At 33.5% G+C, this 19,805-nt stretch overlaps 1 protein-coding gene across 2 annotated transcripts in view; it reads right to left on the reverse strand.

Annotated features, from left to right (window-relative positions):
- Positions 1-7,722: 7,722 nt before the first annotated feature.
- Positions 7,723-19,805, reverse strand: part of LOC144845547 (asparagine synthetase domain-containing protein 1-like) — a 94,314-nt gene continuing 82,231 nt past the window's right edge. Inside the window, exons 12-13 of one of the 2 annotated variants that reach the window (XM_078702956.1) lie at positions 9,182-9,272; positions 7,723-8,344 (exon numbers count right to left, since the gene is read on the reverse strand). In XM_078702956.1, coding sequence (XP_078559082.1) covers positions 8,159-8,344; positions 9,182-9,272 — 277 coding nt within the window. In that variant the 3' untranslated portion in view covers positions 7,723-8,158. The remainder of the gene's footprint in view (positions 8,345-9,181; positions 9,273-19,805) is intronic. The other variant, XM_078702957.1, reaches the window with a different exon arrangement.

A 19,805-nucleotide genomic window follows, 5' to 3' on the forward strand; every position in this document is an offset into this window, starting at 1 on the left:
GGAAAAACCTGAATCGAAATTTCTCAGAAGTAACAAATATGAATTTTGCAATGCAAGTATGAAATTATTTAATAAAATACTTGATTATGAACAATTAAAGCTTTATTTGAAATAAAAAGTAGCTACAGTATGTTTATGGGGGAAAATGTTAACAAGATGCATGGTTTTATGAAATAAAAAGGATTTAAATGACATGTCCTGCTCTTAACATGTCTGTCTTGTTCCTACGAAAAATTGTAATCAATATATTTTTGAAATATGATATTTTCACAAAGATTTTAAATTATTTGTTTATAGTGTATGGCATATAGTTTTTAAAAAGAGAAAACAAAATATTAAATTTTGGTATCAATACTTTTAACTGAAATGTAAAAAACACCTCAAAACTACTATTAAAATGTTGCGGAAAGGACAATTATGAATTTTGAAATGTATATATAAATTTGAATAAACAAAATATGTTATAAAATGCTTGCCCATGTACAATAGGGACATGAGTAACTATATCTGGGAAAAAAAATATTTAAAAAGATTCATGATTTGTGAAATAATTAGGATTTAAATGGCATGTCCCGTGCGTAACAAAAATGTCCCGTCCGTAACAATATATTTTTGAAATATATTTTCATCAAAATATAAAATTTAAAAAAAAATGTGTTCATAATCTAATGAGATAGATAGGAGGAGAAAATGAAATATCAAGATTTTTGCATCATTATGTAATATAGTGGTGTTATGAGGTTTCTGACTTGTAAGGAAGACTCTTTACTCGCTTGACTGTCCTAACACATATATTGTTTATTCAGTATAATTCTTGATACAATAATACTTCAGTACAATATGCAACTATAACTATAAGGATAAGGAACAGAGGATAGGTGATGCTGTCGGTGAGATGTGAGTGTAGATCTGCTTCTGGAGAAGTGGCTGTGAGGTGTGTGTTCCGTGAGGTGGCTGTAAGGTGTGTCTGGGCTCTTCTGAAACTTGGCGGTATATTGGCTTTGGTTCATTTGCATATGTCACTACGTCATCTGTGAGGATAACGATTGGTCCTAAGTTGATCCAGGGGTGTTTAAGTAGAAGTGATTAACGGTATAATAAGGTATTTCAATGATGGATAACACTGTCAAATCTGTACTTAAATAGTGTCAATCTCTCCTGGTTTAACAATGGGATAGGTTAGAGAGGTCAAATAAACTGTTTACTTTTGGGATTTGATTATGAGCTAAATGGACTAAATGTACTTTTGAAACATCTGGACAAACTCTCCTCTGGACTTTCTGGGTCAAGTTTGTGAACTTATTTGAATTCTAATACAAAGGTTGATTTCTAAATTATAAATGAATATCATTATATTACAATTACTTAAAAAATAAATGTAAAAAACCACCTGAAACGTTGCGGACGGGACATTAATGAATTTGAAATGCATGTATGAAATTAATAAACAAACAAATTTTGATTAAATACTTGATTATGTATTATTGGGACATAAGGTAACTATATCTATAAAAAATAAAATATCTCATAACCAGGTAATATGAATGCTTTAAATTTAAATAGTATTTTCTTGGTAGTTAATTATGCATGATTATACTTGTTATGTTTATTTTATAAAGATGATTGTATTTCAATAATGCAACAAAAGCATTACAAAGTTGATTATACTTGTTATGTTTATTTTATAAAGATGATTGTATTTCAATAATGCAACAAAAGCATTACAAAGTAAGTTTGGTTTATGTGGCTTACTAACTTGCCATTTTGTTCACTATTTGGTGTAGGCCTAATAGTTATGTGTAACCAGCCTTTCAATTAACAATAGTTTCAGTTGACTAACAATAGAACAACAACGCCAAAAACGGGTGAATTTACTCGCATTAAAAAGCCTGTACATTAAATCTAATTATGTATTAAAATTACAAATCACTCTTGACACTTGCAATTTCAGTTTACTTTTTACTTTATGACTGCTCGCCGGCTTTTGAAAATTACTGTATATCCTATCTTTTAATAATAGGTCTGAAAATAATTCTATAAAGTGGTCCAGAATTGGGACCGTCGTTCAGATTGCCTCCAAAATGGAGTGGTCATTGACAACATATATATCTGAATTTCCATTTTTGAAAAGATCTTGTAATTACTTTTTGAGTCTTATTGCTTGGCTTATGTGGCTTATTTTGTATATTCTCAGGCATAGTGAAAATTGCAAGAAGCAGCATAAAAGAACCGCCTAAAGAGCTTCTTCTTCGAAAGATTGATCCGTCTTTTGTTAAGACAATTGAATCCAAACTTCAAAAAGATGGAGTAATTACCACAATCATTCCGGTAGTTCTTGAGGAAAAAGATATCGATGACTATCAGAAGGGAAATATTGGTAATTGTACTTTTGTGAATTTAGGAGGAAATCACCTACTCCGTGCCTTAAAAAACATCGAATGCAGCGATTCTTACAAGGATGTCGAAGCCATGGTTTATTGTCGATTACCACTGACAGAGGCATTAAGGGTGGCATCGCAACACAATATTGCCACTTCAAATACTCATTCCACCACATTTGAGGACAATGTTGCTGTTTACCACAATCTGCTAAAGGACTATGCCGGTCGCAACATAAAATCAACATCCGTTTGGTGTAGGAAATGTGCAGAGGCCCTTGGAAAAAAAAGCTATGAGAAAAAGGTACCGTGGTATTCTTTAATATTTATACGAAATAATTGTTATTTTTCGTGAATTATTTAATAACACAACGAAAATCCTTTTCCCTTTTGAATCTGTATTGTATTTTTTTTCATTATGTAAATCCCAACTAAATTACATATTTAAGAGACACATTTAATACATTCTTTATTTGAACTAAATTTTACAATGAACCCTAACCTACATTAAAAGACAAATATGCTTAATGCTTTAAAAGGAAAGATGTTTTGACTCCATCATGGGTAGCAGACAATAGTATAGTTTTATTCAAGCCTTTACCTTTATTTTTGCTTATAGTTTAGAGGGTTCGCTCGCTTCACTTGCGCACCCTCTAGTGGGTGTACCCGAATGGTCCTCAAAAACATGACCAACGCCTCTGGAAATTGAAGCCCAGGTGACACCTATGCATATGACTGATGAGTAATGTATGTTTATTTTGTGATGTTTCATGGTGGTCCATAAATTAGGTACGCCAAAAATATCGCTTCCAGGGTAATGTAGCAAATTAGAGTTAAAAAAATGTTAAATAATTAGTTAAATTACTAAAACAAATTGTATTTCACGTACAGTAAAGTAAAGGCCTTTATAATTGATATTTGAATATCTAAAACAAAAATTGTAGTTCATGATTCAGTTGAATCACTAAAATCACATTGTAGTTCACATAAAAGTAAAGGCCTTCAATAAAAGTTAAATTACTAAAACAAATTGTAGTTCACGTAAAGTAAATGCCTTTAATCAATATAATTGATTAGCTGAATATCTAAAACAAATTAATTTCAGTAGTTCACGATACGTTGAACCACTAAAATATTTTTTTTATTTAATATTGAATGGCGCCACCAACGGCCATTTTGCCGGAAGTGACGGACCCGGAAGCCAGTTGAACAACAGCGCGAGTGTGTGAAAATAACCCTGTGATATCCACAAATTTCGATAGGTAACGCTAAATTTTGTCGTTGTAAAAGACAAAAGTGGAACAATAGCGTCGATGTGAAAACTAATGTTATCAAATCTACGTTTCGCGGTACATCTGAGATAGATAAGGTAGGTATCCATGGCGGAGATTTGTACTGAAGTTTTTGCATTGTGCTCGCCTATGTCAGAATTAACCATAATTTATATATAGATTATTATTATCCATGTTGGAGTACAAATGTCTGACCTTTTTCATATATTCTTCTTTTAATTATTTATTTTAGTTTCGCGGTACATCTGAGATAGATAAGGTAGGTATCCATGGCGGAGATTTGTACTGAAGTTTTTGCATTGTGCTCGCCTATGTCAGAATTAACCATAATTTATATATAGATTATTATTATCCATGTTGGAGTACAAATGTCTGACCTTTTTCATATATTCTTCTTTTAATTATTTATAGTTATAATCGTTCATTTACTTTATTCGTAATAATAGTATTATTTGTACTATATTACTTTTTCACCATCTTATAAAGCGCTTATTAGCCTCTAAACAGACCGGTCTCGGCCTTCTATTGCTATATTCGCTTAATTCATTGCTGACAGTAATAGTACAGCCCAATAATTCAAAATGTATGATTTAATCAACTTAATTCATATCTTTAAAGCAACATTTTGTTTTATATTTCCAACACAAATGTAGCGGTCAAGAGCATTGTGAATTTGAACAGAAACTGTATAGTTATTGACGATACTATAGATGAAGGGGAGTTAAGGCCAACTCTGTTAAGAAAGGATGAGTTTGCCAAACAAACACAGCAAGAAATGAATGAAAGAGGTGTTACGGATGAAGACGAAGCAATAGAAGATATTGAAGAATTATACAGTATGTTTTAATTTTACAATTCATGTTAATGTCCTAATTGCCATCGCTTAATTTATTAAAAAAATAATTGAATGCTTATGGTAAGACATTTCATGATTTGAAAGATTGACTGTTCTATTTAAAGAGGCGGAATCGAGTTTCAACTTTAACGAGTCTTCAATCAATGTATTAAAACATTGATTATTGGTTTTATAACCCAAAGTAAACAAAAAATACACACAGGTGCAACAATAACATAGTGTTATAATGTTTTACGGGTGACGTAAGATAAAGTTTATTCATGTTGGGGCTTACATTGATCATTTCTTTTAAAATTTGTAATTACAGATGAAATTGAAGACTACAGAGAAGACGAAATTGATTTAGATCTGAGTGATTAGTGTTCGGCATATCATTCATTCATAATGGTATTATCGATAATGGAAGGTCAACTGTGAATGTATAATTCAACAAGTCCTCAATAATAATAGTAAATAATAGTAAAATATAAATATTATAATTTACACGGACGAACTATTCGATATTTTCATTTATTTCATAGTCTATTGAATATTATTTTTGTTCTTCAAACTATTGATTTATTTTAGTAAATGCATTGAGATAATTATTAACGTGTTGCTTTGTGAAAAATATCAACGGATATAATAAAATTAAAATCAAGTAGAATTAAAAAATGTCAGGAATGCCAATTGTGTTGTACAATACTTTACGCTTCATGGTTTAAAATAAAGCTCAGTCTACACTATCAAACTAGTTTGACAAAAAAAGTATGATATGCTCAATAGTAGTGATATACCTAAATATATCAGTGATATGACATCATCATGTTGTAAAAACAAAAACATCAGTTTTTTGTCACATAAGACGAGACAGCTAAACAGTGTTTAAGTGTCGGCGTAGAAATAGTGCTAACTGCGACCACATTCCGATGAGCGGAATTAGTTGTGATCTGTCTGGCTTCAACATAGAAATTCTTAATTGTTTTAGGACCGATGAAGTTGGTGAGGTTTGCAGAACCGATTTAACATTATCGCGAACAAAATTTTGGGATAACAAGAAAAACAAAAAAGACAAGCTAGAGGGTCGGAAATCCGTTATGTCTGACATGAGGTTGGCAACATTATATAACTTCTTTAAAAAACATCTAGTTAATAAAACCCAATGCGATCTAAAAGGTGACATTAGTTACATGTTTAAAAGAAAGCACTTTACCTCCCTAGTTGAGGCAATCGACGAGTACCGTTACCGACAAAATAACTACATCTTTAAAAGCTGGTCTGAATTCTGGTTTATACTACTTGATTAGAAGAGCATGCTTGATTATCAAAGGCACTCATCTTGAACAAGAAAGAGATACAAATGCTTCAGAAGTTGACAAATTCCTAGATGTCCTTAAGTTAAATGAAGATTTTGTTTTTGGAAATGCTTCCCCCATAAAAAATGAGATCGGGATCCCGAGCAGGATGCGGTGGAATCCCACCGGGATGGGCCGATCCCGGTGGGATTAGACGATCCCACCGGGACGAACTTGGGAATTTTTTTCGCAATATCGGGATTTTTATAAGAATTGCGGGATTTTGTACGCAATATCGGGATCGTGTTTTTAGACTACGGGATTTTGTACGCAACATCGGGATTGGTGGGATTTTGTTTATAAAATTACGGGATTTTGTACGCAAGATCGGGATTTTGTACGCAACATTGGGATTGGCGGGATTTTGTTTATAAAATTACGGGATTTTGTATGCAAGATCAGGATCGACAGGATTGTGTTTGTAGACTACGGGATTTTGTATGCAACATCAGGATTGGCGGGATTTTGTTTGTAAAAGTACGGGATTTTGTACGCAACATCGGTATTTTGTACGCAGTATATTAATTTCATTGGGTAATATAGTAATTTGTAACAGACGGTAAGTTATTATTTTATTACCTCAGAAAAAATCGAAGATTCCAAAGGTTTCACTTCCACCGTGGTAACTCACTTCCTCCGTGGCATTCTGTAATTTGCCGTGGTGTTTCATTACTAATTTGCTGTGGTGTTTCATTTTTAAGTTGCCGTGGTATTTTTGTTAAATTGCCGCGATGTTTTATTTTTAATTTGCTGCGATGTTTTATTTTTAATTTGCCGTGATGTTTTATTTTTAATTTGCCGTGGCTTTTTTCAAATTGCCATGACATTTTTCAAATTGCCGTGGCTTTTTTGAAAGTTGCCGTGATATTTTTTGAAAGTTGCCGTGACACTTATAGGCCACCGTAGTCGCCCTATGACCTAAAAAAACCGTTATATATATAAATCCAAAGGCAAATTACTGAGAAAATGACAATGCTGTGGGTATCAGTGGCTGGAGATACAAAAAAAAAAGCTAAAAGCTCAATCAAAATGATAAAGTAAAACAGGCAGAAAAGTTAGCAGAGCTTTCGGGCAACACTAACCCTTCATCAGTGCAAATGAGTGTACTTGGATACTTATATATATATATTGGATATATATAATCACGCCGAGAATGTTAAAGAGTCGCTATCCGATCGAGTTTGAACAATACCATGAAAGCCCCAGTGGTCTAATGGTTAGGACAGCTGCATATCAAGCAGAAGGTCCAGGTTCGAGTCTCGGTTGGGGCGACTTTTTCTCATTCTCACAGATTTCCTCAACTTATCGTTTCAAATTAATTAAATTTCATTATATCACCGGGCGGTTTAGAATAATGTTCTTTGCCTGTTGTGTGTGTGTGTGTATATATATATATACTGTAATATTTGTGGTAAACAGTACGTCGGGGAAACAAAAAACACGCTCCGTATGAGAATGACACAACACAAATTAGCTATCAAAACATTAAAGCTTGATCAACCTGTAGCCGAACATTAAAATTCAGCAGGTCACTCGATTGCAAATTTCAGAGTTATTGCAATAGACTACGATGTCAAATGGAGTGAAAAAACTCGCAAAGACAAAGAAAACCACTTGGAATTACTACTTAAAACCACAAAACTTAACATTAGGAACATACTCACAGATCGGTAAAATTATTCCATTGACTACCTAAATTTAAGTCTCAATATTAACCACCATTTAAGCTGTTATTTAAAAAGTTCTATTCCAAAATTGTTTATATCTACCAAGCTATCTTTTTTGTTTTCTACCGTTACTCTCTCCACCCTCTATTCACCAGCCTGTGCCTCTTTTTGTTCTTATTTCTTTTATTCCAGTTCACTCAGGCTTAATACTATCTACTTTGTCCAAGTACTCTCACTTGCACTGTTGAAGGGCTATTATATATTGGCAGTAGTGGCATTCTTATCTACTTCTAAAACACTTTAATAATACTCGTGCCATTGGTGATGGGGCACAGTTTTCTCTAAAGGATGTTAGAATATTGTCTATATTTACGCATCACACATTCTGATCGAAGATATACGTCCATAGAAATCACTTTAGATGCTAATACGGTTACATATAAAAAAAAGGAAAATTTCAATTATTTACAGTAATATCTTACTTACTGCTTAATAACTACTGATAATGGCAGGTATTTTTTTTTTGTGATAACCAAAATTGAATAATGAAGAATTCATATAACATTTGACTTTAGGACAGTATGAAAAAAAAAAACTCTTTTAACAATCTTCAAAAAATATTCAATACTTCTCATTTAACAGAAAGACGACTGCAGACATCTGAAGCCTTCTCTTTTCTCTGTTCCATCTTTGCAATTCTTGACCCAAATTGAATTGCTCTCTTTGGAAGTGTTGCTGATAGTCCTAATCCCATTTCTACAGCTGCCAATCGAAGCAGCAGTTTCTCACCAATTCCACGGGGTAGAGTTAAGTTAACCTACAATAAAAATATATACAAAAAAAAGTGGATGAGCAGCTAAGAAAGTGAAACTGTAATCCATAGCTCACTTGCTCTATGGTGTAACAAGTCTTCTTGGATAATGACTATAAACCGTTGAGTGTACACAAAATGCTCATGTGCACTATAAAACCTAGTACATTCTTCGATACGAGTAGGGGTTACCTAGGTGTACTAGCTCACACAGCCACTGTCGTGGACAGACGAAATAGTGCAGTAGTTGGCAGCCCGACATAAGGTGATCCTTAGGGGAGTATGTAGTTGAAAAGTGTAACATACAAAGTATAAGTTGGAAGGAAACACAAAAGGGAACTTATACCAATGGCAAGAAGTCTGTGTTTCCCTCTTACACAGTTACTAGCACATGAAGATAAAATATAATACTTCAATATAATTATATCAACAATAAAAAAATATAAAATTCATTCATAAAAACACAAGTATGTTATTGTTGAAATTATCTATTATAAAAAGTAGTCTTTTGAATGAATGCATAATTAGCACCAATGTTTATTCATTTAATTTATTTCGGATAGTACATCCATATACAAAAATGCTGTCTTATCTTTTAACACTAGCAGGTCTGAAAAAGTATACTAAAAAGTGGTCCAGAATTGGGACCATGGTCCCAAAATTTAATGGAATGGTCCTTGACCACATATCTATCTGTATATTCATTTTGCTAAAGATCTTGTAATTACTTTTTGAGTAATCCTGCTAACAAACAAACAAACATACAAACCCACGCGATCAATTACATATACCTCCTTGGCGGAGGTAAATAATGATTATTTACCAAACAAAAATTGTCTATACCTTTATCCATATTGGTAAACGGTTCAGAAATGTGATGACATTTTCATCTAAAAATGGAAATCTAGCTTCTCTGCCATGATCTGCTATTATTCTAAGAGTAAAAAAAAAAACAGACAGTGAAAATGTAAACAATAAATATTTATTGAGACAGTGAAAAAATTTACTATTGGCATCTATGCTACAAGAGCTGTGCTGAATTTAACTAACGCTGGTAATCATGTATAAATAACATTTTTAACATTTGTAATTAACATTTTGAATTTTAAACAAAATGAAGATAGGAAAATCTAATTGGACATTTTTATGTGATTTAATTCAGCGCGCAGAACACATACGTGTCAGCAGTGTAAGGGTAAGGATGATATGTACACAATTTTATTTCCTAATTCTCTGTCAGAAATTCCACTCAGCACATTTGGTTAGATGAACTAGGTACTATATGCTGGTGTAGAGGGTTTTCAATATAATTTCAATAAAAATGGCTGCCTATAGATGTGGCGGAAATGTGCTAACAAAGCGGTACCAGTTAGATGAGAGAGCACCTAATTTCACCACCATGAGATGCCCATTGACATCCTCATACCAAATTCACAAACGACAGACATTTTATGAGTGAGTTGAGTTCATACAATACCAAATGGGTAACAACAGACTAATTACCAGACAGCCTACCTTGTATATTGTAGGTACCACCAGCAACCAATATTATATCATTTACCACATTGTAAGGAATATAAATTAATCCTAATAATCTTTCTTTACTACTTGTATCAAGTATCTTTACAACGTTACGCTTTGTTTCATATACAAAATGTCTATATTTTCTTGCCTAACGTTTGCTACGTTTAATGTGAGAGGTCTTACTAAATCTCTAAATAAACGTATTCAACTGGACTATATATGACTCATCCCGCTATAATAATCTTGATATTATAGCCATTTAAGAGACAAAATGCAATCAAACAGAAGAACTTACTTTCCAGTAAAAAAACAAACTATTCATATGCCCACAGAATAAGTCTTCCCATAGAGGAATAGGGTTGCTTGTTAACAAGAGAATTCTGTCATACGTAAAGTGCCTTAACGTTGCTTATGACGATCTTGTAATTCCAAACCGGAATACAACACTCATTGCAGAGTTGTAAATGGATATGGACCCACCAATCCAAGGGTCCTGAGTTCAAGTCTCGTCACATGTCAGGATTTTTTCTAAGGACAAAATTACAACTCCACACCCAAAGACTTTGTTTATGTAGAGCATCTTGTGTATATGTAATGATCAGCAATTGCTGGATGGATCACCCTCATTAAATATGGTAAAAAAAAAACACAAAAAAACTGATGCACCTGTCTTATGGTTTAGCCTGGGTGCAGAACAATTAATATACACATTTGCGGGAAAAAAGTATAAGAAAATTTTTTTTTGGTTTTTCTGATAGAGTATACCATATAGAATGTCAAAAAAAAAAAATCCCCATCCCAGGGTCTTGGGGAAAATTGTTTATGCCACTTTTAAATTTTGGCCTATATAACACACACAAATTCCTATTAACACACACAAATACCTATATATAGGGAATAAGGAAAATCAATTAACAGTTTTTGTTACTTGCAGTTGTTTTTTAATGATTAAAATTAGTAGAGGCTTACTTTAATAACTACTTCTCATAGTAGTTGATGAATCAAGTCGATACGATGACATCATCATGCCAGAATCCAATATGGCGTCCAATTTGGCGTAAAAAACAGGCTAAACCCCGCAAACCTCCAAAAAAACATAGCAAACCCCACCGAACCAACATAAAAGTGATTGAATCATGGAGTGTACGACCCACTGGGTATGTCCATGTAAAAAAAATATTAAATTTCTACTGTTAACTACTTATTTTGGGGATAAAACATCATTTTTTGGTTAAAAATTAGCATGATGTTTTACCCCCAAAATAAGTAGTAGAATAGAAATAGAAATTTAATTTTTTTTTTACATGGATATACCCAGTGGGTCGTACACTACATGATTCAATCACTTTCATTATGTTGGTTCGGTGGGATTTGCTATATTTTTTTGGAGGTTTGCAGGGTTTAGCAATCATTTTTGACAAAAAAATTATGTTTTACCCCAAAAATAAGTAGATAACAGTAGAAATTTAATTTTTTTTTACATGGATATACCCAGTGGGTTGTACACTACATGATTCAATCACTTTTATGTTGGTTCGGTGGGGTTTGCTATGTTTTTTTGGAGGTTTGCGGGGGTTTAGCAATACCCTGTTTTTTCGGCCAAATTGGACCCCTATTGGATTCTGGCATGATAATGTCATTGTTATCGACTCGATTTATCAACTACTATGAGAAGTAGTTATTAAAGAAAGCCTCAGCTAATTTTAATCATCATAACACAACTCCAAGTAACAAAAAACGTGAATTGGTTTTCCCTATCCCCTATATATAGGTATTTGTGTGTGTTAATAGGCATTTGTGTGTGTTATATAGGCCAAAATTTAAAAGTGCCGTAAACAATTTCCCCGAAGACCCTGGGATGGGTCTGACATTCTATATGGTATACTCTATCAGAAAAAAAAAAAAAATTTCCTATATTTTTTTCCCGCAAAATTGGGCTAAAGTTTACAGTGATCACAAGATTGTTTGTTCGATTTAATTAAAAAAATATTCACCTAACTTTCAAACCTAATACCCATACCCCAATTATTAATAGTGCCCGTTTATCAACATGTAAGGAGTCGCAAATGGAATATCAATCATTGGTAGCGCAATCAATTGGTATCATGACACCTTCAGACAAGATCAACCAGAATGACATTATCAAGAAGTGTATTGATTGCCTGAGAAATGCCGCCAAAACTGTTGTTGGAACTGTCAAGTCATCTCATAATAACTTACTTTATAACGATCCCGAAGTTGTTAGATTATCAAAAGACCACCACAAATTCATTTCGATACTTTACAGCAGCAATGAATCGAACAGAACTGCTAGTGTAGGCTGGTATGTCGTTTATATGAATGTCGTGTAAATTTTTTGTTAAAAGCAAACTTTGACTTTATTTCATATCTTGATAATATAAGGAATGAAAAAAAATATGTTGCCATTTTTTCTAAAGACATTTAAAGGACCAAATTCAAGATGGCCGCCAACATTCAAATAACCCTATTCAAAATCAGAATATCACCAATAACACAAATTATGAATGTGGAACAAGTCCGTTTTGATGGTATTACCCATTATACAATATTAACTATGTAAACGATAACCTGTCGTTTTCAAAATGGCCACCACTAAAAATTAAATTCTTTAAATAATTTTTTTAAATGTGTGTGCATAAATTGTTGTTTGTACACAATGTTCTAAAATAGTCACTTCTCATAGGATTGTCTAAATAGGCTGTCTAAAGTTGTCAATGTTCTCTATATTATATATTACGATTACCGGTAGTTAATTTAAGAGTCATAGCCCAGTGGGGTATTATAATACCCCACTATGACTCTTAAATGACTCTTATTTCATCCTTCCACTAAGTTTTATGGAAATCGTTCATTTTCTTCGGCATCCGTTTCTCTATGGAATGCGTTGCCTATTGAAATCCGTCAGGCTACTTCCACCAGTGTCTTCAAATCTCTCCTCAAAACCCACCTTTTTACTTTGTAATTTTTCTAAATTTTCTGTCTTTGTAAAGGGCATTGAGGCTTCCAGCATAATGCGCTATATCAAGTACCAGTTATTATTATTTAAATTAACTATCGGTAATCGTTCAAAGTTGCAAAAATATGGAACAACTTACCAATTGATATCAAATATTCAACAACAATTACTTCTAATTCTAAATTACAGATCTCATTTCTTTTCATAAAACTGAAACTTGTATTTCAATTTTTGTATCTCAGACAGGACCACAATATAAAGCAAGTGTATTTATACCTTATTGTGAAATCCTGTATAAATATGATGTTAAATAATAAATTGCCATGTAATTCAATGTCTGAACCTTCAGGGCCATAGTCACCAGTATGGTTGGTAAGTTTTCAACCTGTCAACTTTTGGCAGAAGCTTGAAGGAAATAAAGATGCAGCTCATTCACAAGATTCATAGGCAGCATTAACTCCCACTTCTCATCTTCTACAATCTCAACCGATTTCATTAGATATGTGCCCCCTACAGATGGACCACCATTATACACTGGTTTGATGAGTGCACATGGTTGTGGTATAAAAATTCATGTACCAGGGAAAGACAAGAATGCCTGGTGATGACTCTTGTCCGATATAAGTGGAGGTGGACAGAGATGACATCAAGAAGCAATTCTTATTTCGACCCGGTGAACTATCGCTTTTGGACATGTAGCATTGTGAAAATAGTGTTGAGGCCAGTGCTTTTGTTGAAACTGAACTTGTATTACCTATACAACCAGTGACACAAATATCTTAAATGGAAAACATCTCTAAAGGACAGAAGCACATTAATTCTGCTTTCTCTCTACAACTTCTGACATTTTTCTAGAAAAAATGCAGACAGAGAAAGAGATTCTAAGTGACGGGTATCATTTTGTTTGAAAGACGCTTATCATAAAGATATTAACTTGAATACAGAGAGTCGACGAAATCTAAATGAGAGGACATGTATGTATGGGACTTGCTGGATTTACATCAATTGATCAAGGTCATTGAGCGTGGTATCATTGGAATAACACAAATTAATGATTTCATCAGAGCTGGCAAATCTAGTTGATGAGTTTGAAAGCCAACATTTAAAGAGAGATGATATCCCGATTAATGAAGAATACTGCAATTCGCACAAAGGTGTTTGTTGGCCATGGCATGATGACATTGGACAGAAAATGTTTGAGGCATTGGTAAAAGTCTTGTAGAAGGCAAACTGTCTATATGGGATCCTAAGGAAAGGATGAATATTGGCCAAAAATATATATGACGGTGAATACAGGTGACAAACTTATCAAAGTAAAAGAGGACTCCTGTAGAGATTCTTTGTCGTATCACATAGTCAGCCGGTACAGTACTGTACAAAGAAATGTAAAAATAAGTCATGCAAAACAATATGGTTAGAAATTAATTGGACAGAAAGAGTTGAATAAACTAGGATTATTAAATGTCGAAGACAGAGTTACTCAAATAAAGTGCATAAGATTTTAAATAATTCCGCTCCCTCGTATTTAAATAATTTGATAAGGTGTGTGACCAACATAGCCATGGCACACGACAAAGTGAATTCAACTTCATTCCGCAAAAAGCATCTAAAGCTATCGATGGAACGTTTTATGCTACAGCCATTAATGACTGGAACAAATTACCAAACGACATAAAAAACACCATGAGTGTTGGGATATTTAGAAAACTGGTTAAAGAATACTTAGCGAACAAAAGAGAAAACCGGTAAATATATAGAATAAAATAATTTAAAATCACAATACAATACTACAGGACCCAACGGAAATAAACCTAGGTAATTGCTTTTAATGGGCTATCCTGGTCGAAATCAACTGTTTTATTCCTAATGTTCATAACTTTATTCTGCTATGCTTACTTTTTAACTGAACGCTTTTTAATATTCCATTGTGCTTGTTCTTTTAAATAACTTGTATTTTTAATGGGTTTTTTAACTATGGTACTGAACGGTATTCTATTTAAATACTGTTCTTTATGCCATTTTATAAACCATTTTTAAGCCATTTTTAAACAATCATTTTGGACATTTGCATTGTTTTACATTTTTCTTAACATTTTATCCTTTTTATTGTGAGTATAGTTGTTCTGAATTGTCTATAATTGGTCCTCTTTAATTTTTTTTTCCTCATAGTTTTATCTTTAAAACATTCTAAACAATTTTAAATATCCTTTTATACTTACTTTTATTCTCAAGTTTTAACTTTCTGTATTGTAACATTGTTATGTAATCATGTATTGTATGTTAATCTTGACCGAATAAATGAATGAATGAATATAGGAAAGTATGAGTATTTAGCGGTGAAATGCTTTTGCCAATTTGTTTCCAAACAAGCTTGTTGGGATCGCAGATCAGTCTGTGGAAGTTTGATGGATACAGTAGTAGAGAATGAAGGAAGGTCAACTTAATGTATCACATTCAAGATTAGAAATATTTCATTGAAGGACTTTGGCAGAGTTAATTGTCATTTAACTGAAGAAGTTTATGAGATGTTTTAATATGAAGATGTGTAGGACCTCCTGATGGTCAACATTTTGTGTTAATCACCATGTTGTTGTCATAAGCATATCATTTTGTGTAATTCAATCTAATTTTATTTAACTTACACACGTTTTAATAAGAAATTTAACCCATTTAAAAAAAATGGCGGCCATTTTGAAATTCAAATTGGTCGCCATTTTGTGTTAATCACCAATGTTGTTGCCATAGGCCTATCATTTTTATGTTATTTCAATCAACGTCATAACTAGCACATATTTTAATAAGAAATTTCATCCATTAAAAAAAAATGGCGGCCATTTTGAAATTCAAAATGTCAGAATACTAATGAATATAGGTTTATAATAATTCTTATATAGCAGGGAGCCCATATGAACTTAAAATATTATTCATAATGGGTGTTACTTTGTCCAATATGGTACATTTATTGGATATTTTACATATTGGTGGCCATCTTGGATTTGACACCCTTACGCTTTTTAAAAAAAATGGCAACATATTTTTTTCATTACTTTACATCCTAAAGAAACTAAATCAGCTGGAATTTTGCTTTTAACAAAAAAATGACACGAAATTACATAGTGGCCTACATTATGCGTCATAAAATCAACTCCACTAAAAATCGGATAGAAAAGCGTCTTAACACCTAGAGGAAATGAGAGCTGAAGGTCTTGCTCAAACTATAACTTCTACAAATGAAAGTCGAGATGTATGACAGCTGTTCGCATGTCAGTGAATGAAATAAAAACACCAAGTGTGTGTGCATGATGGTGATGGCAATAACATCATTTTAAGCGCAGCTAAAGCAGAAGTGATCCGAAACTGGTTCTTTACACAATTCAATAAAGAAGGAGAACTGCCATTGGAACCATTTGATGGTGAGCCTAGCCCTTTAGATATTCCACTTACATCAATTGAAGTTAAAAAAGCCACCAGTTGCCTAAACAACAGACGTGCCACGGGGCCAGATTTAATTCCCAATGAACTTTTGAAATACGCTGGACAAGCCTTTTACAATAAATTTGCTACTATAATCAACACCTGTTTTGAAAGTAACACTTTTTTGGATTGCATTGATGAAGGTATTATTACCCCTTTGCAAAAGCCAAACAAGCCAAAAGGGCCTCTAAAAAACCTACGCCCTCTACACTATCTAATGCAGATAGAAAAATGTTATCTCTCATAACCCTACATTGGATTGGACCACATGGCTAATATATCCGATCTCAACAGCAATAACAAGACCCTGAAAGATAATGAAGCGTGGCGCTCAAGTAAACTACTTGGATCTTTCCTTGATTCTAGCGTCTAGCGTCATCAATGGGATACAACAAAGTATGGATGCGGAGAAGAAGCATTTCCCTTCAGAGACGTATAATAGTCTATGAAGCCCAGGTAGTCTGTGTCATGCTATACAATTGTAGTAGCTGGTCCCTTCCTAAAAGCATACTAGATGATATTGACATCGCACATCGACGTATCAAGAGATACCATCATAAAGAACAGTGATCTTTATACCATTACCAGTTTAAACCCATTATCTGAGCGAATGTCTCAATCACAGTGGTCAATGTTTGGCCACGTCCTCAGAATGAAGGAATCATCTCCTGCTACCGGGCTCTGTCATTTGCAGTTTTTGGATGCCGCCAATCAAGCAGATGTGGTCGTCAATAAACAAATCTTCTTGGAGTTCTGCGAAAAGACCGCGGTTTGAAGCTGGCAAATCTTCATGCTCTCCAGATAGAAAATAATATAATAATCTTTCCAGCCTGATCACTCATCCGTGACGTAATTTATACGCCATATTGTGAAATGATGTTATCGATCATATCTCTATAACTTGTAATCACATGTCAATAAAATTCACTATACATAAACTTCATGTCAAGGGTAAAAATATTAGCAAATAAAAAAGTACGAGCACATAGGGTTATGCGCGTGAAATCGCGCGTTACAAATTTAAAAAGCTCAAAATTATGTTTTGATCAAAAACATAATTAGGCAATTTGCATGTTTTAAAAAATTGCGATACTTAAGAAATGTAAAAATTACGAATATTTTGTATAAATCACATTCTCCTCACCATCCTTAGTACATTCACCAAATTTGAGTCTAATCCAACTTACAATAACGCTATACGAGCAGGTTAAAAATGACAAAATGTGCACATTAATTAATTTATTCATATCGATGCATTTCATTCACAATCACGTCATAAATTCATATCATCCAAATGTTGCTTAAACGGCATTCCATAATATCCCACCTCTGCAGTCACAGATTGAACAAAATGGATTGAATTTCTGTTATGAGTGTACTTGCCTTTGTGTTATTACAATGCCTGAGGGATTAGAGATTGGAATGTTCCATTCATTGCCAAGCAATACGTTTGTATAAACGTATATTAAATCTATCAAAAGACAGGGTATACTACTGTAGAAGAGATTACTCATAAGCTTAACAATGCAACTATGTTCAGTACATGACTACTGGAGTGTCGTATTAAACGATGAGTCAAGTAAACTAAAAACATTTAATTCTCCAATAGGGAGGTACAGATATAATAGGTTGCCATTTGGTCTTATTGTTTCTCAGGATATTTTTCAGGAGAAAATGGACACAATCCTCGCTGAATGATAAGGCGCGATCGGGATCGCAGATGACGTAATCGTTTATAGTAGTAACAATACAGACCATAATGAAAATTTGAATGAATTAATGTTAGCTGCGCGCAAATACGGACTTGTGTTTAATCCGGACAAATGTGACATAGGTGTGGAAAGGATATATTTTTTTGGGTGTTACTATGATAGAGAAGGGGTACATCCAAACCCTAAGAAAGTCGATGTGATAAAGATCCTACGGTCACCCTGTAACATTACTGAGCTACATTCGTTTCTTTTTTTTCTGTGGTTCAGTACATGTCGCCATTTATTCCTAAACTGTCCGACAAGACAGAGATGCCGCGATTACTGACACACAAAGATAGTGTGTTCGAGTGGAATGCGAGTCATGAGCAAGCGTTTAATGCTTTAAAAGACTGCACATCAAGCGATATCACTCTAACATATTACAACACAGAAAAACCGACCATAATTCAAGTTGATGTGTCCCAGGCTGGTTTAGGCGCAGTATTATTGCAAAACGGCAAACCTATTGCATGCGCAAGCAAATGACATGGAGAGGCGCTACACGAACATTGAAAGAGAAATGTTTTCACAAATTCTTGTACGGCAAATATTTTGTCTATGGCTGTGTTTATACAACACCCTAAATTTGAACACGTCGTTAATTTTTAGCGTGTTGCACGGGCCGAGGTCAACCCCACAAAAACCTTGCAGTTATACATTAAATCGTAATACCGTGTTATACCATAGTTCATAATCCTAAGTTGTATATATACTCGCATGCATTATAAATTAATATTAGTTTATTAAGGATTTTAATAAAACAGATGATTTCGTTTAAAATTTAGTTTATTCAGTTATTGATCTTTTAAATCTGCCTTTGAAATTAAAAAAAAAATGTTTTAGAATTAGGATAAAACTATGCTACATTTTGCCAAATTATGCCAACATTAATAGCGTTAATGTTAAGTGCTAAATCAGTTAAAATATGCAAAAAAAGCACAATTATCTACTAGATTTGGTCAACATTTTCACAGCACATACTTTTATTTAATGAGAGGTCAAAACAATACCCTGAGGACACTTCCAACATGCCAACAGCAACCGGGAATCCACAAAATTTTAGAATTCATGCCAAGTAGCCTTTTTTGCAATTAAAATCTCATTACACGGAATCTCTTCGATGTTATACAACACACTTCTTGTAGGCGTGTTGAATATGCGTGTAATAGCGTGTTGTATAAACGCGCCCATTGAGTCGGATCATAAACCGCTTGAAAACATTCAGTATAAGGACTTGGCAAACACACCACCGAGGTTGCAGCAACTAAAGTTATGTATGTAGCCATATGATTGTAAAGTAGTATACCGACCAGGTAAAGGAATGATGCTTGCGGACATGTTGTTCAATCGATTTAGAACAGACTATACATATGGTCACTTTCTCTAAGGAAAGAGACAAAGAGATACAACTGAAAACTTCGCTGGATGAGGAACTTGCGTTATTAGCGAAAATAGCAATTGACGGATGGCCGAATGTTCCTAAAAAAGTTCCGAAATGTATTAGAAACTACCATTCCTGTAGAGAGGAAATATCGGTTGAGAACGGCATAATTTTGAAGGGTGAATGTTTAATTATCCCTAAAGCAATGCGAAAAGACATGTTGCACAGAATTCATGAAGGACATCTTGGTATAACAAATATGACATGAACAGATAATTTGCAATAACCTCTGAATCTTATATTAATGTTATATTGTCATATTATCTCTATGCTACATAATAACAATATAAAATTTTGGAT

This window comes from Antedon bifida, chromosome 6 (genome assembly GCF_963402885.1).
Source record: "Antedon bifida chromosome 6, ecAntBifi1.1, whole genome shotgun sequence".
In the NCBI taxonomy this organism is placed as follows: Eukaryota; Metazoa; Echinodermata; class Crinoidea; order Comatulida; family Antedonidae; genus Antedon; species Antedon bifida.